The 22,008-nt window shown below is 43.9% G+C and overlaps 2 protein-coding genes across 9 annotated transcripts in view; one reads left to right on the plus strand and one right to left on the minus strand.

Annotated features, from left to right (window-relative positions):
- Positions 1-11,160, plus strand: part of TESPA1 (thymocyte expressed, positive selection associated 1) — a 40,124-nt gene extending 28,964 nt beyond the window's left edge. For 6 of the 8 annotated variants that reach the window (XM_036300380.1, XM_036300379.1, XM_036300381.1 and 3 more), the window contains 3 exons: positions 1,220-2,025; positions 3,129-3,225; positions 10,429-11,160. In XM_036300380.1, the coding sequence (XP_036156273.1) occupies positions 1,220-2,025; positions 3,129-3,225; positions 10,429-10,634 (1,109 nt within the window). In that variant the 3' untranslated portion in view covers positions 10,635-11,160. The remainder of the gene's footprint in view (positions 1-1,219; positions 2,026-3,128; positions 3,226-10,428) is intronic. The other 2 variants (XR_004966201.1, XM_036300382.1) reach the window with 2 other exon arrangements.
- A 1,588-nt stretch (positions 11,161-12,748) lies between these two features.
- On the minus strand, positions 12,749-14,708 carry LOC118649560 (basic proline-rich protein-like; the record flags this gene model as incomplete). Its single annotated transcript, XM_036296752.1, has 5 exons — positions 12,749-12,932; positions 13,293-13,436; positions 13,472-13,705; positions 13,845-14,156; positions 14,383-14,708. Coding segments are annotated over 5 exons (1,200 nt in total), but the record flags the coding sequence as incomplete, so codon positions are not given.
- Between the last annotated feature and the right edge of the window lie 7,300 nt (positions 14,709-22,008).

Here is a 22,008-nt window from a genome sequence, read left to right on the forward strand (position 1 = left end):
CACATCTAGGGAAACAATAATTTAAGTTATACTGATTTCATAGTAAGGAAAGATATGAGAGGGCGCTTCTACCATGATGAGGTATAAAGCATTCTATTTAATTCCATATGTTAGAATATATTTCAAATTATATTCTGCTACACTGAAAACAAGATGGTGTTTCTGACAGTGATGTTTCAGATTCTTTGTATCAGATTCAACTTAGAGGTTTAGTAAAACTAGACTCCTGAGCGACTAAAACAAGAATTTTGAGTGGGAGTAGTTTCACACCTTAGAGGATTCTTCGTCACACTCTTCTGAGGATAGTTTATTGAATTTGTTGTATGTACCAGGTACATAATTATATGTTAAATTCTGGAATAGCAATAGCTAGACAAGAGGAGCATGACTCTTGCCTTCAGGAAGGTTACAATTTAATGACTTTATGGTTTATCACAGTGCTTTTCAAACATGGATGTGCACATGAATTACCAAAGGATATTGTTAAAATGGATGGGATATAGTCAGATTCTGTATTTATGACAACTTACCAAGCAATGCTGATGCTTCTGGACTACTGGCCACACTTTGAGAAGCAAAGGTCTAATAGAAATGATAGAGTTCATCTAAATTCTCTACTCCAGTTCATTGCCTAGTCATTGCTATCCCTCAAATTTGTTGCCTTCTATAACCCTAATGTTTTATTACTAAAAAAAAATAATAATGTTGATTTTATAAAATTATTTTTTGTTTCTTATCATGTTTTTGATCTAAAGCAAACACAGTGCTAGAGGTCATTGTTTAGAAAATACTGACAACAGAAAGATATGCTAACTCAAGATATAGAAATGTTTCTCAGACCAAATAGAATTAATTTTTGGACTAAAGTAAAATAGCTACTTGGTGTGGGAAGTCAAGAAATCAGGAAAGTGGAAGGACACTTAACTTTGGATGGTGAACACATAATACAATATACAGATGATGTATTATAAAATTGTATACTTAAAACCTTTGCAATTTTATTAACCAATGTCACCCCAATAAATTCAATAAAAATTAAAGAAAAATCAAGAAAGGGGCATCTGAGTGTCAAAAATCTAAATAGGAGAAATGCTAATGGGGAAATAAATTAATACCTTCTTTCTGGATTTTAGGTTTAGGAAGGCTATTGAAGGGAGAAATTTAAGAAATAATTTGCTGATAGCCTCCCAGACTCACTGTTTTCAACCCTTGTACCCAGGCAGATTTAAGCAAGTGCAAACACTGGCAGTCACTGCTGATGCCTTCTTCTGTCTCTACTCCTATGTGTCTAAGACACCTGTCCAAAAGTTCACACCACCCCACATGTTCTGGAATTGCAACCCAACTGATGTGCCATCCATCAAGATTCTGGCCCCAGAACCTGAGCCTCACTCACCCAGAGATCGCCTCCGGAAAGCCATCTCCAAAATGTGCCTATATACATGCCCCCGCATTCAGTTATCACCACCCCACAATACCTCCAAAAGGAACAGTTTGGACCAAGTGGTGTGGGAAGTGATGGACAGAGTGAGAGGAGAGAAGCTCATTCTTCAGCAAGACCCTGAGTTTGGACCAGGCTCACAGGAAGGTCCTGTGCCCCCCATCAGGGGTACAATGCTGCCTACTTCTTGTTCATGTGTCCTCTGCCCTAAAGAGGAAACACAGCAGGGAATGTCCACAGTGTGCGAACCACTGCAAACTCTGCATTCTGACCCCAAGATACCCTACTGCACACATTCTCTGCCCAGAGAAAATCTACAGTGGAGGACAGATCCTGCACAGGTAAAGAGAGAGTTGTGGGGTCCACAGGCCACCAATAAGGAAGTCCACTTGGTCAAGGATGAGACTTTCTGGAAAAGGAAGAGCAGAGCAAGGAAGAGCCTGTTTCAGAAGGATCCCACTGTCAGGAAGGTTAACTCATTGGATCTGTCCATCGTCCAACAGAAATGGAAGCAGAGCCAAGAGAGGCCAGAACTGCGCCGATCTCTAACCCATCAGCAGCAGGACACTTTTGACTTGGAGGAGGTGAGTAGATTGGAGATGGGGAAGAGCCTAGCAGAGAAAGGCTCTGAATTCTTGTCCCTGGGTAAAGGAAATCCAGGCTCCCTACCCTTATCAGATATACCAATTCTTGAATTACACTCTGAGTCCTTTGGGAATGAGTTAACATAGAAAGAGGAAAAGAAATAGGCCCAGTTTCTTAAGAGCATTCAGGTCTCCAGAACTGCTTTTCTCATTCCTCATCTTATCTGAGCTTCCTGAAGTTTCTCATCAAGCACACTTGTGGGATCCACACAAGAGCAGAGGTCAGTCATACACTAAGCTAAACACTATTAAATAAAATATTTTCTCTTCTACCTTTACAAATATGTAACCATAAAGACCTGGAAGTCCAGGTTCAAATCTAGAATTCTCAGACTCTTAGGACTTCTATAGGAAAACATGACAGTGTGGGCAGAGCCACTCTCCAGCCCCTGGCCTATCCTCTTCTCCTCCCATACCAACATCTGTTCTGACCCATCAGGGATTTCATACACAAGTGTGTGAACATTCCAACCTGCAAATCCAAATGCCTCATACCCCTTATCCCCACAAATAGCCATCCATTGGCCATCACTCAGGCCCAGGAGTGCATATACTAATAAGGAGATGGCTCATGAGAGGACAGACACCAGGTACAACCAGTGCAGTTCACTGAAGCAGGCTTGAGCCATTTGAACAGTATATTTGAGATTCCGGATAACTGGTGTATGGTCTAGAAGGGGTAGTTTAGGATCCAGGTGAGCACATCCCCTAGGTCTGCCAATTCTTTACTCCATGGACTCTCAAAAACTCAGGACTCATCTTGCCTAGGACTATAGTTCTGCCACCAAATACAAGGGTTTCTTGGCAAAGCTCTCAAGTCTTTGCCACAACAAGAAGCCGTGATGATTCAAAATATCATTTGCATGTATGTCACCTCTCACTGAATGTAGAGCGCAACCTCAGCTCCTGCCTTCCTCACTACCGGCTCTTGCCAAAGGAGAAGAGACCAAGTCTCTCAAGCCTCCTTCCCCTACAGCTGCCTGACATCCTGCACCTTTCCCCACCAGTGGCTCTGACTAGTTCTGCTGGGATCTTGGTTACAGGTGCAAAGCAACAGTGAGGACGACGAGGAGACATACTTGGCCAGCAGACGCACACCCCCTCACCTTTACCATCCTTTTGTTGGCAAAGACTCAAGAAGTAAGTCAGTCTTCTCTCTCTCTCTCTCTCTCTCTCTCTCTCTCTCTCTCTCTCTCTCCTGGCTGCATATCATAATCACTTGGGAATATTTTTTTAATACTCACAATGAAGAGTCCCACATCCTGAAATCCTGATTTAATTGGGATGGCATGGAAACCAGTGGCTGATATTTTGTTTTTAAGCTCCTAGGGCAATTCTATTATGGGTAGATAAATACTTCTCTAGATCCGTGATTCTCAGACATTAGCATTAGAATCATCCAGAGGATTTATTCAAATACTAATGGCTGGGCCCCAATTCCCAGAGTTTCCGATTAAATAGGTCTAGACAGGGCCTGAAAATATGCATTTCTAACAAGTTCCCAGGTAATGCTGATGCTGCTGGTCTGGTGATCGCAGTTTGAGAACTGCCGCTCTGGGGGAAATCCTACAGAATCTTAATATTAAAAACATAGTCTGCAGGCCAGAAGCATTGACATCACTTGGAATTTTGTTAGAAATTTGGAATCCCAGTCCCTACCTGATGAATCACCATTATATCAAGATCCATAGTGATTCTTCTGCACATCGGAGTTTGAAAAGCATTGTAGGAGTTTTGTAACAGGTGAGGAACAATCATGGAGATTTACATGCCAGCACCTACATTTTTAGCTACTTCTTACTCAGCCCACATCATAGGACTTAGGGAAGACTCCTCAGTGTATCTCACAGCTTTGTTCATTTAGGCTCTGAGCTCCTTTCTGCAACAAGGGTCTGATGTCGAATCTCACATACGTGGTTATTGCCACTAAAATGTCTTTCCTCGTGATGTGAGTTTTGAATATTAACCCTTTCAGAGGCAACCCCTATACATTTGAACATTTGGGCTAAAGATTTATTGTTTAAACTAGGTGAAACTTAATCTTCTATAGTTTTTACCACCTGTATCTCAGGACCACAGAGAAGATGGCATCGGGGATAATGACTATTCCAAGATAGTAGGAATTGAAACCTTTCTTGAATTAAGTAAATGAATAAGGATTCATCTAGCTTGGAGTTCCCTTCATTGTGCATATCTTAGAACTATTTACTGCACTTCCTAGCACAATACCATTTTTGTTAAAACTCCAAAATTTCAGTGTTATTAGCCCATAATCACAAAGATCTCTACAATTCTCTTTTAATTCTAATAATCTGTGGCTTGGAGCCCTAATGGCTCTTCTTTCTCTCTTACCCATTACCTTCATCTCCAGGTATACAGATTAGTGATTCACAAAAGAGGTAAATATCAGGAGGCAGCAATATGTTATACACAGTTGAAAAAAATTTAAGACATGGAGTCAAATGACATACCTCATATTAGTTCTTGCAGAAATCACTTTAGTTTTGTCCTATGAAATAGGAGAATCTCACTCACACACACACACACACACACACACACACACACACACACACACACACACTGTAGTCCCCCTTATCCATGAGGGATATGTTCCAAGACCCCCAGTGGATGCCTGAAACCATAGATAGTACTGAATGCTATATGTACTATGTTTTTTCTGATAATATATACCTATGATAAAGTTTAATTTATAAATTAGGCATAGTAAGAGATTAACAACAACTAATAATAAAATTGAACAATTGCAACAATATACTGTAATAAAGTTGTGGGAATGTGGCATTATTAAGTAAAATAAGAATGGCTTGTGATACCCTGACAGCTAATGTGATAACTGAGATGATTGCTAAGTGATTAATGGGCAGGGAACGTTTAAAGTGTGGAGACTTTGAACAAAGGGATGTTTCATGTCCCAACTGGGATGGAGCAGACAGTGAGAGATTTCATCACACTATTCATAATAGCGTACAATTTAAAATTTCTGAATTTTTTATTTCTGGAATTTTTCACTTAATATTTTCAGGCCGCTGTTAACCATGGGTAACTGAAACCACAGATAGCAGGGGACTACTGTACAGAGCTTGGCTCAAGTGCCACTTATCCAGCAGATGTCAGCCTTGCACAAGAAAATACCAAGATGTCCGGCAAAGCAGGCCACAGGGAGGATCTATATAGTTATTCCAGGGAGGAAGTATTTCTAGAAGTTACACATTTCACATAAGTTACTAGATTCCATTGTCTGCCATGGTGATGCAATTTCATTACAGCAAAAGAGATTGCAGTTAGAAATGCTGTATTTTACTTACTCTAAGGCGTACCTTTTCCACATTTTAATCTCTCAAGTGGAATGGGTCTTAATAATTGCCACTATCAGCCTATTTAATTGTCTAATGTTTTTGCCTCCTTAGTGAAATATAAAATAATTATAAATCTTACAAATGATGGCTTATCCGAGTCAATAAAACAGTGTAACTTTAGACATTAAATGCACTTAGTCTCTCAGATAAACGAGGAAGTGATTTTGCAGATTGTCCTTTTATGCCTCTCTTGAAGAATGAGAAATCCCTTCACTGAAACAGTCTTTGGCTGAGACAGGGACCACAGTGGTTCTCAATCTTTCCAATACTCTGTGAGTTTTCTTAATCGTCTTTTCTCAAAGCTATGAAGTATCTCCCTCAATCATCCTTAAGAGATCATAGGAAAGGGAAGATAACCATGAAAGCAGCTCAGTACTGCCAACATTAAAGACTGTGTGAGAAATATGGAAGGGAGAAATTCACTTACCACCATCAAAGGCAGAGATAGGTGGCGCAGTCCTGGATCTACTGAAAAACAACCCCACTCTGTCTCTTCCAGGGTCTGTAATTATTTCCAAGAGATGAATTATCACCCAGGATCTCTGTATTCAGTCCCAGAAGTTAATCTACTACTGATTATCAGGCATGGGAGGGTGTGAACATGGGTAGGAAGTGGTAGCCGCACCCAACCAGCCACTGTGTCCAGTTTGTAGTTCTCATTGCACAAAGACACTCACTTAAAGAGGCAAATACCAGTTCAAATCCGGCTCTATAGAGCTTACCGCCCAAAATCTCAAGGTTTCTTCATTTATAAGATAGAATTCCTTTTTTTCTTCTGTAATTAGTACAAGGGCACCTTTTCTGTTAAAAAAGGATCTGGTCCCCAGCTATCAGCTTTCTTCCCCTCCCACTCTATCATTTAGTCTCTACCAGAGAAGTCTTACTCTTCCTCGAAGTTCCTGGAAAAGGATGGCCCTCATCATTCCCCATCATTTGCACAATGCTCAGAATTTTCCAATTCATAGCCCTTTTATTGGTGCCCTATTGCTGAAATTTAAACCATTTAACCTTTACCACATTTATAAAAGGCAGGGCCAAGGAGGTTTTTAAATTTTCGTTGTTTGTTTCTTTTACCAAATTTGAGGTAGCACAGGCCAACAGGTATTCTATTTGTGAAGTGAACATGTATGGAGATGGGAGGTTTCATTTTATGGTCAACTCTTCTGGTGGCAGTGAGAGAAGAGACAGGAAGGGTTTGTGGGGAGGGCTGGTACAGAGCATAGGATAAAGAATAACTAGTGTGACATAATCCTATAGGGGGTTATTCTAAGTGCTATCTGTGTGTGTGTACTTGGTGGAACCTATTGGGCCAGGTAACTACAGACTTGCTCTTTGGTGTAAAGCTTTTCCATATAATATTTAACAATTTTATATATATATATATATATATATATATATATATATATATATATATATATACTGGACAGTTAATTTTATGCCAAAATAAATTCCTAAAGAGGAACTACTAGATATGAAGTACAAGGAGAGATGGGAACAAGGAGAGGGGAGGGAGAGAGGACATTGTGAGAATATGACAATTATTTTTCTGGCTCAATTATAATTCTTACCAAGATTGTTGTGTGCCCATTGGGGAAATATAGTCAAAGATAAAATCTTCTCCCACCCCAGAAAACCTCTCCAAAAGGTATAAGAGAAAGAAAAAAGTTTTTATTTTTAAATAAACATTAAACCAGAACATGATGTGCATCACAGGCAATACACGAACGAGGTTGTAAAGACAGAAAGAAATCTGACCTGTCAAATAACCAAACAAATACAACCCATTACACTCATGTCAAAATAAACAATGACTAGTGCTCTTATCAGAGAACTCAACAGCACCATCTGTCATACATAGTTCATCTGGCATTTACCTGGTAACTGGGGTGGCCAACTATGTTAGCTAATTGCCTTTATCCAAAGGAATAATAAAAGTTCTCCTATCTTTTTTTTAAAATACATTTTATTGATTTTTTTAGAGAGAGGGAGAGAGATAGAGAGCTAGAAACATCGATTAGAGAGAAACATTGATCAGCTTTCTCCTGCACATGTTCCACCGGGAATGTGCCTGCAACCAAGGTACATGCCCTTGACTGGAATCAAACCTGGGACCCTTCAGTCCGCAGGCTCTATCCACTGAGCCAAACTGGTGCTGGCAAGTTCTCCTATCTTTATGGTAGAAGATAGTTTTATGAGTTGGAACCAAGCCCCTAAGTTAGACTCCTACACTCCCATGAAGATCAGAAGTTTACTTTGATTTAACTTCATCAGATGACATGGGGACATAGAAAAATGAACTTCCCAGAGGATGACATTTCCAGGTGAATCTGGACAGATGAGTAAAGGCAGTGGGAAGAAGTAGAAGAAGCAGGACATTGGTATCCTAGTTAGAGGGATAACATGTTCAAAGGCAGACAGGAATGGAAAGCCATATCTTCAGAAACTACATCTTGTGCCTAGTGGGAGAAATGGATTATATGGGAGAAGATAAAAATTAAGACTAGGAAATCATCTATGTCCTTGATGATTACATTTCAAAGCAATGGCTTCCTTTGGGAAAGATATTTCTGGTTTGTAAAGGCGGCAAGAGATTTAGTTAGCCTTTTAAAAAGTTTTACAGACATTTCAAAGAGACAAAGAGTTTACAAATTTTCTAAAGAAATACACTTTAAGAACAAATGTGAGAGGGGAAGAAGCCTCTTTCACAACAGGGAAAATTAAGCTTATTTTTTATGTGTATTTGCCATTTCACCTTGGTGAGTCTTTTCTCCTCCTTGGCCTTCCCTTTTATCTGTATGGCCCATCCTTCTTTAGAGCTGTGGAAGGCAGAAGGATGCTGCCTCTGCATTGCATAATGCTCATTTTCTGTCATTCATTTCCAATGTTTCAATGGTTTACCAAGGCTACATCCAGGGCTGTGGAGCCATGCCACTTCAGGTCAGCGTTCACATAGACTGCAATGTAAGCACTGCTCTTGGAGGTGTGCAGAGCAGAGGCCCCGGCTCCATCCATACTATCTTACCCAGCCCTTCAGATAGAAACTACCTTCTAGTGAGTATACAGCACTTTCAGAGATATTATCTCATGTAAGTCTTAGAATTACATAGACTGTTTGAGAAGAAAATGACTAAGCAAGATCATGTAACTACAGTCGTTAGTTAATATCAGAATCAGTACTAGAATTCAGGTCTCCTGACTCCCGAATCAATGCTCTTTTCATGAAGTCACACTGCCCTGAGTACACAGGACTTTGGATTGTGGTTGTGGGTGAGAACAAGCCTCACTTCCTGTGCTTGGATCTGCCCTGTCCCTTTGAGCTTTGTCACCACTGGTTTTGCTTTTGTTCTCATAAATTCACTGGCAACAAGAGTATTATATAGATTAAGCAGGAACACTCACAAGATACTTGTAGCTCATAGTTTCATGAAAGACATGGCAGGAAAATCAAAAATTACTTTTATCTAACTTCATCAGATGACATGGGGACATAGAAAAATGAACTTCCCAGAGGATGACATTTCCAGGTGAATCTGGACAGATGAGTAAAGGCAGTGGGAAGAAGTAGAAGAAGAGGCAGGGCATTGATAGCCTAGTTAGAGGGATAACATGTTCAAAGGCAGACAGGAACGGAAAACCGTATCTTCAGAAACTATATCTTGTGCCTAGTGGGAGAAATGGATTATATGTGATAAGTTAAAAATTAAGACTAGGAAAGATTACTAGAAAACAGATTATGAAACAAAGTCTTCTATGTTATTTTAAATATTTTTATTCAGTCTAGGGAACCACTTAAAAGTTTTACAAATGAATTATATGATTAGATTTCTATTTTAGAAAGATCTAGCAGAGATATGAGATATGGGCAGAAATAGGGAGCCAGTGGAGGAAGGGAAATCATTCAAGAGGGGAGAAGAAGAGTGAGATTTTTAATATATACAGTGGCTAAACCTAGGAGATGGGAGGTGAGGGAAAGAAACAGAGAAATTTCCAGCTTTTTTCCTTGAGTGACTGCCATAAAATATCCATCAGGAATGAGAATGCAACTAAATAATGATTAGGAACCTTGATAAGACTTTTTATTTATGTGACAGGGCTTAAAAATATTAATGAAAGTGAATAGGAAATTATGTAAATAAGGTAGGTAAAGGGGTCAAGAGACTCTAACAAGTGTTTTTTTGCTTTTGGTCTTTGGTTTTGTTTTGTTTTGTTTTGTTTTAGGATGGGGAAGGTTTAAACATGTATATTTGCTGAAGGGGAAGAATCAACAGGGTGGGAGAGACTAGGGTTCAGGAGGGAAGGGAGAATGATGACCTGAGGTCACTGGAGAATTAGATTGAGTTGAGAGCCAAAGTACTTTGGGGTGGGGAGTCGGTTAGTCATGAACTAGAGGTGCAGATCTTTGAGATTAGAGGAAAGGAAAAAGGACAGGTGTGAATACAGTTACATTGGTCATTTGGGGAAGAAGCCCAGAAAGTTCTGCCTATTGGCTTCTCTCTTTTGCCTGTTAAGGTCATCACTGAAAGTGTGATGCCGGGAATTTCAGGAAGATGGTAAAGATTTGATTTGTCGCTATGGAGAAAGGATGAGAAATAATTATGAATATAAACATCTATTCGCAATTGAATAGGTGAATAATGTTGAGGCTCAGTTCAAGGTGCAGGACATGGGTTTGCAACGGTTTTGTAATTTTCTACAGCAATGCTCAGCAATATATATAAAATAATAAGAATAAAATATAGGGATACTTTTATAAGTATAAACAGAGGTGAACATTCCAGATATCTCACTTCATGGTGAGAAGGGCAGAAAGCCAGTCACATGACTGCTGCTGCTGATAACAATTGTAAATATTACTTATAGTAGTGAGAAGCATTTCCACAGGTGGGATATGAAAGTTTCTATTAGCACCAATACCCAACATTGCCTTAAAAATGCATGATGTGTTTCCTTTTCATTTGCATTGCAGGCCTTCTCCACCACCACAGTGCATGCTCTGACAGCAGTGGCTTTGTAGAAGAGCCTAATTCCCACCTCTTCTTGCAGGAGGTGGTATTGCCTCCAACCTCCAGCTCCTGCTCCCAGATCTTACAAAGTCCTGAACTCAGTGGGAGAAAGGCAGCATGGCACACAGGAAAGGAGACCAGACTGAGAGACTTGGAATCTACGTCCTGATGCTGTCATAAACTGAACGCACAGAGAAAGACCTTAGGCATGTCTTCATTCCTCTGCGTGTAGATGTCTCTCCTATGTAGGTATTAGAATACATGATATGGACAGTGGTAAACTACACAAAGACTTAATTTTCTCCCAAGTTTTGACACTGCATAGGACAGTTAGAGGATTTAAGGATGATGAAGTTTGAGAGACAACAGTTGCTACTGGGATGCTCTCAAAGGGCTCAAGCTAAGTGAGAAAGGAAAAATCCCACTTCCATACTCAGAAACCTTGGTGCAACCCACAAGGGAAGTCCCCCTGAGCCTCTACTCATTCTTATGTGCTCTCCATTAAATTCCAGAATGTCTTCCACATCACCCGAGTCCTGATTTTCTTCTTGAGGCCTCATCTGAGGAGATCCACTTACAGCCTCCCCCTTAAAATCAGCTTCTCCCTCTACCCCAAACTACTTTGTATCTTCATAGGAAGAGATGAGTGGAATTCAGAGTCTCTCTTCTTGGCCACTGCAAAAAAAAAAAAAAAATAAATTATTTTCTGCTGACAGAAAACAATACAAATACAAATAAAATATTTTCAAATCTTGCTATGTTTCTGGAGAACTAAAAGTCATTGTTTCTGTTGGATGAAAAACGTTGCCAAACGTTTTCTACAAATGGCTTGAGCACCTACAGGGCTCTACAGTAAGGCGGTATGTGGTGCAAACATCTTAGATACATTGCTCCCCAAGAACATTTTAGTAGAGTGGGAAAGGTCTCTCTCTCTCTCTCTCTCTCTCTTCTCTCTCTCATACACACACACACACACACATTTTCAGTCATGTATGACTTGGTTGCATAATAAGTTGCAAAACGGCAAAGAACAGAAGATAGGAATTTGAGGGAAATCATATCCATCCATGATGAGTGTTAAAGAAAAAAAATCACACTAAATACAGCCAGCTGACAGAAGTTGATTTTATTCTGATACTATTGCCAGCATAAATGAAATACGGATACCTAGCTAGGTGGAAACAACAGGCCGTGCATTTTGAAGAGCTCGGATGGGGGAACCTTAGCCATCTGTGTTCGGTGATGGGCCTAACCCCAAGGAAAGGTAAACTTCGGGTATCTTCATGACAGGAGGTAGTATTACAATCTGGAGCCAGGGCCTCCCCGCCCCCACCACTGAAGCGAGGCCCCCACCCTTCCACAGAAACAGACATAGGACACTGTCTTCCTGATGTTCACATCGCAGAGACAGGATTCTCAGGTCCTTTCCTGGGTTGTTAAACCGGAATGAGGCAGGGAAACATTTACATCTCAAAGGGACAGAGAAAGAATTGACAGTAAAATTCTCTAAAGCCAGGGACTAGCGTCAGGAAAAGCCTGTCCACGCTTTAGTCAAGCTGAGGGACGCTTAAGGCCGTCTTGGTCATGAGAGTGAACAGGACCTGTGATTTGTCACCTAAAGAGCCTAAGAGACTAACAGCACATTCGACCCCATCGCCTGGAGGAAATGGGCTGGGGCTGCGGAATGAGGCAATCCTACATTCAGCTTCGCCAGAAGCTACCCTTAGATAGCCTAAGGAGTGGGCTGGCGGGAGTGGGGACCGCATTCCGGAGGGGGGGCAGCATTCCGGAGGGTCGGGGGGGGCAGCATTCTGGAGGGGGGGGCAGCATTCCGGAGGGGGGGCAGCATTCCGGAGGGGGGGGCAGCATTCTGGAGGTAGGGCATGGCCCCATAACCTCCTTGGCTCCCTTTCTCGGTGCTCACAACCCTGGAGTAACTGATGGGTCCACACGGGGGATGCCAGGGAGGAAGGAAAAGAAACGAATTCTGCCTCCACGCCGGCTCCGGGCAGATTCTGACGGACTTGGACAGTGAGTCAGACTCCTCTGCGGAAGGTTCTATTATTAGCCCGGGAACAAAATTCCGGCTCCGCTCTCTGCCTCAGGTGCCTGGCTCCACCTCCTCCCGAGGAGGAGCTCCTCTGCCAGCTCCCCGGCCACACACTGTCCCTGTCACGAATGGGGCGTGTGAGACAGAGCTCCCAGGTAATAGACCCCAGGCCAAGCTACTGAGCCCGCCTCGCTGGCACGGGGGAGGTGTGTTGGGGGAGGGTGTGCAGGGGGAGGGTGTGCTGGGGGAGGGTGTGCAGGGGGAGGGTGTGTTGGGGGAGGGTGTGTAGGGGGAGGGTGTGCTGGGGGAGGGTGTGCTGGGGGAGGGTGTGCAGGGGGAGGGTGTGCAGGGGGAGGGTGTGCTGGGGGAGGGTGTGTAGGGGGAGGGTGTGCTGGGGGAGGGTGTGCTGGGGGAGGGTGTGTTGGGGTAGGGTTGCTGGGGGAGGGTGTGTTGGGGGAGGGTGTGTTGGGGAGGGTGTGCTGGGGGAGGGTGTGCAGGGGGAGGGTGAGCTGGGGGAGGGTGTGTTGGGGAGGGTGTGTTGGGGGAGGGTGTGCAGGGGGAGGGTGTGCTGGGGAGGGTGTGCTGGGGGAGGGTGTGCAGGGGGAGGGTGTGCTGGGGGAGGGTGTGTAGGGAGAGGGTGTGCTGGGGGAGGGTGTGCTGAGGTAGGGTTGCTGGGGGAGGGTGTGCAGGGGGAGGGTGTGCAGGGGGAGGGTGTGCTGGGGGAGGGTGTGCTGGGGGAGGGTGTGTTGGGGGAGGGTGTGTTGGGGTAGGGTTGCTGGGGGAGGGTGTGCAGGGGGAGGGTGTGCAGGGGGAGGGTGTGCAGGGGGAGGGTGTGCTGGGGGAGGGTGTGTAGGAGGAGGGTGTGCTGGGGGAGGGTGTGCTGGGGGAGGGTGTGCAGGGGGAGGGTGTGCAGGGGGAGGGTGTGCAGGGGGAGGGTGTGCTGGGGAGGGTGTGTAGGGGGAGGGTGTGCTGGGGGAGGGTGTGCTGGGGGAGGGTGTGTAGGTGGAGGGTGTGTTGGGGGAGGGTGTGCAGGGGGAGGGTGTGCTGGGGGAGGGTGTGCTGGGGGAGGGTGTGCTGGGGGAGGGTGTGCAGGGGGAGGTTGTGCAGGGGGAGGGTGTGCTGGGGGAGGGTGTGCAGGGGGAGGGTGTGCAGGGGGAGGGTGTGCAGGGGGAGGGTGTGCTGGGGGAGGGTGTGCTGGGGTAGGGTTGCTGGGGGAGGGTGTGCAGGGGGAGGGTGTGCAGGGGGAGGGTGTGCAGGGGGAGGGTGTGCAGGGGGAGGGTGTGCTGGGGGAGGGTGTGTTGGGGTAGGGTTGCTGGGGGAGGGTGTGCAGGGGGAGGGTGTGCTGGGGGAGGGTGTGCTGGGGGAGGGTGTGTAGGAGGAGGGTGTGCTGGGGGAGGGTGTGCTGGGGGAGGGTGGTGCAGGGGGGAGGGTGTGCTGGGGGAGGGTGTGCTGGGGGAGGGTGTGCTGGGGGAGGGTGTGTTGGGGGAGGGTGTGCTGGGGGAGGGTGTGCAGGGGGGAGGGTGTGCAGGGGGAGGGTGTGCTGGGGGAGGGTGTGTAGGAGGAGGGTGTGCTGGGGGAGGGTGTGCTGGGGGAGGGTGTGCAGGGGGAGGGTGTGCTGGGGGAGGGTGTGTTGGGGGAGGGTGTGCTGGGGGGAGGTGTGTTTGGGGGAGGGTGTGCTGGGGGAGAGTGTGCTGGGGGAGGGTGTGCAGGGGGAGGGTGTGCTGGGGGGAGGGTGTGCTGGGGGAGGGTGTGCAGGGGGAGGGTGTGCTGGGGGAGGTGTGCGGGGGAGGGTGTGTTGGGGGAGGGTGTGCTGGGGGAGGGTGTGCTGGGGGAGGGTGTGCAGGGGGAGGAGTGTGGGGGGTGTGCAGGGGGAGGGTGTGCTGGGGGAGGGTGTGCTGGGGGAGAGTGTGCTGGGGGAGGGTGTGTAGGAGGAGGGTGTGCTGGGGGAGGGTGTGCTGGGGGAGGGTGTGCAGGGGGAGGGTGTGCTGGGGGAGGGTGTGTTGGGGGAGGGTGTGCTGGGGGAGGGTGTGTTGGGGGAGGGTGTGCTGGGGGAGAGTGTGCTGGGGGAGGGTGTGCTGGGGGAGGGTGTGCTGGGGGAGGGTGTGCAGGGGGAGGGTGTGCAGGGGGAGGGTGTGCAGGGGGAGGGTGTGCTGGGGGAGGGTGTGCTGGGGGAGGGTGTGTTGGGGGAGGGTGTGCTGGGGGAGAGTGTGCTGGGGGAGGGTGTGCTGGGGGAGAGTGTGCTGGGGGAGGGTGTGCAGGGGGAGGGTGTGCAGGGGGAGGGTGTGCTGGGGGAGGGTGTGCTGGGGAATGGGGAGGGCAGAGCGTGCCGCATTTAGGACAATTGGATTGGACACGTGTCAGGGCAGTGCTCAAGGGAAGCGCGCCCCTGCAGTCCTCATGAAGCTCCAAGATTCGCTCTGCTTTTCTTTACAAGACATGCTGCCCATAAGGAAACCGAGTTCCCTGTGAGCCCAGCAGGGAAGGGGTGCCTACTTCCATTCCCACTGGGAAACACAAGCCTCACACTCCCAGAATATCACGGCCTGAAAGGACTACTCGTGGTCTGATTGGAAGGCCCGAGGAAGGAATGAACCAGACCAAAATCACATGCGGCAGCCAGAGGAGGGGCGGCCCTGGACCTGAGTGGAGGACTGTGTTCTATTAGTTCCCTTCTCTGGTGGAAGCTTTACCACACAATCCTCTTTCCCCAACACCCTTTCAGTGCCGATTCCTCTCTGCCTTCACTCCTACCTACATCACCCCCATTGCCAGCCTGGATTGTTTGGTGTGGACGAAAGGGACCACATGCTAACCTGACTAGCTCAGGGAAAGCCTGCATGGCAGCCTTGCAAACTCAGAGACCTAAAGTAACCACAAAGGATGGTCTGAAATTAAAACTTTTTTAAACTAAAAACTGGTTATGGTGGGTAGTCATGTCCTAGGCCAGTATCTTCCCTGACAGAGGTCAGTCTTTACCTTAACTGAGCCTATTGTCTTTTTGCATCTACAATAACATATGGTTGGAACATCAAAGGAATTTTTCTTTATCGTGACCCCCTGAAAGCACAGGCACCACTCTGCAGAGACCACAAATCTCCTCACTGTTCTTGAGTTAATCGTTGTCTGTTAACTATCCTGCACCCACTTAAATAAAAGATGTGTCTATCATTTTACTTTTTGTCCACTCCCAGAGGTCTCCCCGCTTTGCTTTCTCCCACCTCCCTGATCTATCACCAATGGATTTCATGTAACCCACTTAGTCTCCTCTTTTGATTGTAATGTATACAACAAGGTGCAAAGCTGCCATTCTCCAGAGCATCATCTCAATCCGTTGAGAGTCTGCTTCCCAGCAATTGTCCACAGTTTGGCTAAAATAAACTCACACACAAAAAAAATTTCACAGGTTTGAGTGTTCCTTATGTTAACATGGGGAAGTCCTTTGGAAGGAAGAAAAGTCAATTTGGGAGATAAGACACACGTAGGAAACAGGCTGGCGCTCATACTTGTGGCCTCACAGAGCAAAGTGGCAGGTGTCCATGTATAAATCGGAGTTCTTCAGTGAGTACTAAGAGGCCAAGCAAAGGCAGAATCATTATAGGGAGCTGGTTCAAAGGAAAGCAATGTGGGTAGAGAAGGCTGGAGATGGCTTTTTTAAAAATATTTTTTTATTGATTTCAGAGAGGGAGGGAGAGGGAGAGACAAAAACATCAATGATGAGAGAGAATCATCGATTAACTGCCTCCCACACGCCCCCCCAGTGGGGATCGATCCATCCTGCAACCGAGGCATATACCCCCAACCAGGATCAGACCTGCGACCCTTCAGTCCGCATGCTGACACTCGATTCACTGAGCCAAGCTGGCCAGGGCTGGCGATGGCTTTTGTGAACTAAAGAAAGGCCTCTGGAAACTGTTGGGTGGAAGAGGGGAGTTGGGTGACTTTTGGAAGGGAGGATCACATGTACTTTCTGGAAAGGACATAGGCTTCCAGAGTTGGGTGGGAGTTAGCCCTTCCCCAGCACCTGGTTCTAACTAGATTCACAGCTCAAGAGTGCAGTGAGGATTGAACCCTAAACCTTGGGGCCCTAAACTCATGTGTGATTCAGGCAAGGTGTTTTACCTCCCTAAATTCTCAACTATAAAGTAAAGACATAAAAATACCTGTTCTGCCTAGTATATTGGGCTGGATCAAATAAAATAATGGCATGAAAATACTTTTAACACAGTAATATTTATTCTAGGAAGAATTCAAACAGACAGAAAGCCCTGAATGACAGCATCACCTTGTGAAGAGGTAGGACTAGAATCCCACTCACTAATGTGTGACCTTAGGTAAGTTACTCAATTTTTCTGTGCATCATATTCTTTTAAAAAAAAAAAAATCTTTATTGTTGAAAATATTACATATGTCCCTTTTCCCCCCATTGCCCTCTCACAACTCCCTACCCCCCTCTGTGCCTCAGATTCTTAATCAATAAACCATGGATAATGTCCTAGTAAACACTGCACCAAAGTTAAACAGGCAAGAAAGACTTTATTCATGGCTATTCCAATAGGGGAGAGAGGCCAGAACTAAGTTTGAACTCATCTCTGCTGAAGCAAGGGTGATAGAATTTTTAAGAGCTGGAGTGAGCCAATGAAAAAGTACTGGAGGACCTTAGGAGGGATTATAGGCCATACCTGATAATTGGCTTCATCCAAAGGAAAAATCTCTCTCATATCTTTATTACAGGAAATAGTTTTGCAATTTGGACCTAAGCATGTTCAGATGTTAGGCTCCTAGCCTCCCATAGAAGTTTGGAGATAAGAACGCTAATCATTGAGGATTACACTTCAAAGAGATGGTTCCCTGTACTGGAGAAAGACCCCCCTGGAGTTGTAAAACTGGCAAGACACTGGGGGTGGACTGTGGGGAAGATTTACGTCTCAAAGGGGCAGAGGAAGAATTTACAATGGCAAGTTTTCTCAAGTAAATGCTCTATAAAAATGGAGGTCAAACGTCTAGAGTCAGAAAAAAAAAGTCTAAAGTTGAAGGGGATAGTAAAGTCATTTTGTTCAACAACAATAATAATAATAATATTCATTTCATGAGCTTAATGTGAGCATCAAATGAGCTCCTCTATGTAATGAACAGAGAAGCATGCTGGCACTTACTAATCACAAGAGAAGGGCTTACAATTATTAATATCTCAGACTTCTTCCATTTCTGAAGTTCATTAATTCTTCTTTAACACAGGAAATCAATATTCTCTCATGAAATAAATGTGTCAAATACCTAAGCATCAGTTTGTATTTAGGAGGTTTTCCAAAGTGAACTTTCAATCTCCAGCCACCTTCCTGCCCTCGCTCAGCATAAATTCAGCTGACTGTTCTAAAACATGCACAGCTACTAAGGTCTCAGAAAATATAAACTGACTTTATAGTTTTTATAAACCAAACCAAATTAAATATGTGGATCTTCTAGGAGTGGATAAGGCTGATGTTGGGTGCTTGTTAAGATCTAATTCAAAATGACTGTATTACCTGTTGATTAACATGACCAGAACGCCTATACCCCTCTTTGTTGGTATGAAGATGGGAATTAATAGTATGGATGTGGCCAGGGAACACACGCCTGCTTGTTCCATCTTTTCTCAGTGCTAACTGTATGGGGACATGTTTCTATATAGGGCTATGACAGGAGAGCTGAGCTTGGATGGCAAAAGACTCCAGACAATTTCAGTGAAACTTCTGTGACAAGCTTCTATCCTAAGAACATTTCTGAACACTTCCAAGCTCTTTCTATGAAGCCAGCATCCCAAAACCAGGTAAAAATAGGACAAAGAAAGAAAATTTTAGGCCAATATCTCTGATGAACACAGATGCTAAAATCCTCAACAAAATCCTAGCAAATCGGATCCAGCATTACATTAGAAAGATCATACACCATGACCAAGTGGGATTTTTTCCAGGGCTGCAAGGCTGGTACAATAACCGCAAATCAATAAACATGATACATCACATAAACAAACAGAGATAAAAATCACATCAATTGAGCAGAAAAAGCAGTTGACAAAATCCAACATCCTTTCTTGATAAAAACCCTCAGCAAAGTGAGAATAGCGGGATCATACCTCAACATAATAAAAGCTTATATGACAAACCTACAGCATCATACTCAAAGGGCAAAACTAAAACCATTTCCCCAAGAAAAAGAACAAGACAGGGATGCCCACTCTCACCACTCCTGTTCGACATAGTACTGGAAGTGCTAGTCATAGCGATCCGACAAGAAGAAGAAATAAAAGGCATCCAAATTGGGGGGAAAAAAAGACAAAACTGTCATTATTCACAGATGACATGATATTGTACATAGAAAACCCTAAAGACTCCATCAAAAAACTATTAGACGTTAAGTCTAAATGAATTTGGTAATGTAGCAGGATACAAAATTAACACCCAGAAATCTATGACTTTTTTATATAGCAATAATGAACTTACAGAAAGAGAATTTTTTTAAAAAATCCCATTTACCATTGCAACAAAAAAAATTAAGATACCTAGGAATAAACTTAACTAAGGAGGTAAAAGACCTGTACTTGGAAAACTACAGGACATTGAAAAAAAAGAGATAGAGGAAGATATAAACAAATGGAAGAATATATTGTATTCATGGATTGGTAGGATCAACATCATTAAAATGTCCATACTACCCAAAGCAATCTATAGATTCAATGCAATCCCCATTAAAATACCAACTGCATATTTCACAGACCTAGAACGAACTCTCCAAAAATGGAATAAAAAAAGACCCCGAATAGCTGCAATCCTGACAAAAAAGAACAAAGTAGGAGGGATCTCACTACCAGATATCAAGCTATATTACAAAGCCACTGTCCTCAAAACTGCCTGGTACTGGCACAAGAACTGACATATAGACCAATGGAACAGAACAGAGAACCCAGAAATTGACCCAAGCCATTATGCTCAATTAATATTTGACAAAGGAGGCAAGAGCATACAATGGAGTTAAGACAGTCTCTTCAATAAATGGTGTTGAGAAAATTGGACAGATACATGCAAAAAAAAAATGAAACTAGACCACCAACACCATACACAAAAATAAACTCAAAATGGCTAAAGGACTTAAATGTAAGACAGGAAACCATAAAAATCTTAGAGGAAACCACAGGCAGCAAAATCTCAGACATATGTTGTAGCAAAATCTTTACCAATATGGCTCCTAGAACAATGGAAATCAAGAAGAAAATAAATAAATGGGACTACATCAAAATTAAAAATTTGTACACAACAAAAGAAACCATCAACAAAACCACAAGAGAGCCCACTGTATGGGAAAACATATTTCCCCGTGTTATCTCTGATAAGGGTTTAATCTCCAACATTTACAGAAAAGAGAAAAAGTTACAATCCAGGAGAAACCAGCCATGAGCTTCAAGTCATCCTCTCCCAGTGGAGTCCTGTGGACAGTGCTTAATTCTGCAGCAATGATGTGTGACAACATGCATGGACTATTGCCAGCCAGGAAAGCTAACATGAGCCTCAATGTACAGGGATTTTATTGGAGGTCAGTCATGTAGGCATGGTATACCCATGTGACAGACATTAGTTATTAATCTCCAGCAACCCCACAGATTGAACTGATGCTGTTTTTTTGTTTTGTTTTGTTTTGTTTTAATATATTTTATTGATTTTTTTCAGAGAGGAAGGGAGAGGGATAGAGAGTTAGAAACATCGATGAGAGAGAAACATCGACCAGCTGCCTCCTGCACACCCCGCAACCAAGGTACATGCCCTTGACTGGAATCGAACCTGGGACCCTTGAGTCCACAGGCTGATGCTCTATCCACTGAGCCAAACCAGTTAGAGCCTGATGCTGTTTTTATTGGGGGTCAGTCGTGTAGGCATGGAGCACTAGGTGACTGACCTGAGACACATAGTCTCTAGCTCCTGTGAAATCAAACTGATTCACTGTGGCCTAGGCCTCAAGGGAGTAGAAACAGGCATTCACCATAAGTCACATTGTTAGGAAAAACTATTTGACTAGGGCCCAAGTTCCCAGGTATTCAAAGACAGGTTCCCAGCATATTCCAAGGTCTTGAATGTTATCTCCCAAGAATCAATCAAAGGCCAGTCCTTTCTTTAGACTGTGCAGGGCTTGAACACACCAAGCCTGCTGAGTTAACCTTTCATTGCACACTTATAAAATGTATTCTTTCAACAGGATGTTTCTGTGAAAGTTAGCCATGCTCTGACATGACACAGCTTGTTTGTTACTGAAGCTGTTATTAGCTGTGAAGGTGCCTATGAGACAATCCAGTCATTGGTCCTGGGACCTGTAACTTCCCTTCTGGGCTGCAATCACCTCCTATGTTAACTGAGGGCATAAAACTAAAGGGGTTTTTGCCTAACTGTACCCCACAGACCCTGGGCAATCCCCTAAGCACCCTGCAGGCGAGCAAGCCAGGACTGGGGAGTATGAGCAGAGCTCTGGGTCCCCACCCACCAGAGCTTGCAGAGGACCTCAGCTTTCAATTTCTTCACATACCACATTTCAGAGTAAGATTTAATTCTAAACAGAAGATATTAAGGGGGTTTATTTCCATATATATTTTTAATGTTTATGACATTTAAATGCTCCAAATATTATTTTTTAACACTGGACTTTTCAATGTGGTGTGATAATTCCATTTGAATAATGCTTTCTATATAGAGTATTTTTAATAAACATAGAATATTAGGCACATCTATAATTAAAATGTCCAGCATCATACTGTCATTATCACATTTATTGTTATACGGTATCATAACTGGACAAATAACTGCAATTCATTTAAAATACTTTCCCTTTATGTGACATTTATGTGGCATTTAAGTTATTATGTGCTGCCATATAACACTGAATAAAACTATTTTGCCTATTTATAAATGCAATGAATGCCTGTTTATAAATGCAATGTATGCCTGATGTTGAAGAAAAGAAAAGCTTGCTTATGACAAATATCATACACTGGAGAAAATGTGCATCACTGAGGATGGATCAAGCCAGTTTCAGAGAAACGGGCCTGCTGTGTAATTGCCAGTCAAGTTGCAAAGCATCCCCCATCCCAAATCCCAAACAATATATCCGGTGCTTTTACTCAAATAAGATGGTCTCTGAAGAGAAAAGAAAACACTTGCTAGTCAAACTGAACACTATACCATATTTAAATCTTTACTTTCACCTCCTAAATTTTTCCCTTTTCAAATTGGTTCCTTTGGATGTTGGTGGGGATGGTGGTGGTAGTTGGTTGATTGGTCATTTTTTAACCTGCAGTTAAAAAATAAATAAATCTTTCTAATATTTATGTATATTTGTGGAGAAATGTACATTGGTCAGGACTAGATGCAAAAATACATTTTTTCTCTAGGCTAAGCATGGCTGTACAGGGCTCCACCATTACCAGTAACCCAGTTGTCTTCTATCTTGTTACACTTCCATCCTTATCATCTGG

The sequence above is a fragment of the Myotis myotis genome, unplaced genomic scaffold (assembly GCF_014108235.1).
Source record: "Myotis myotis isolate mMyoMyo1 unplaced genomic scaffold, mMyoMyo1.p scaffold_m19_p_3, whole genome shotgun sequence".
In the NCBI taxonomy this organism is placed as follows: Eukaryota; Metazoa; Chordata; class Mammalia; order Chiroptera; family Vespertilionidae; genus Myotis; species Myotis myotis.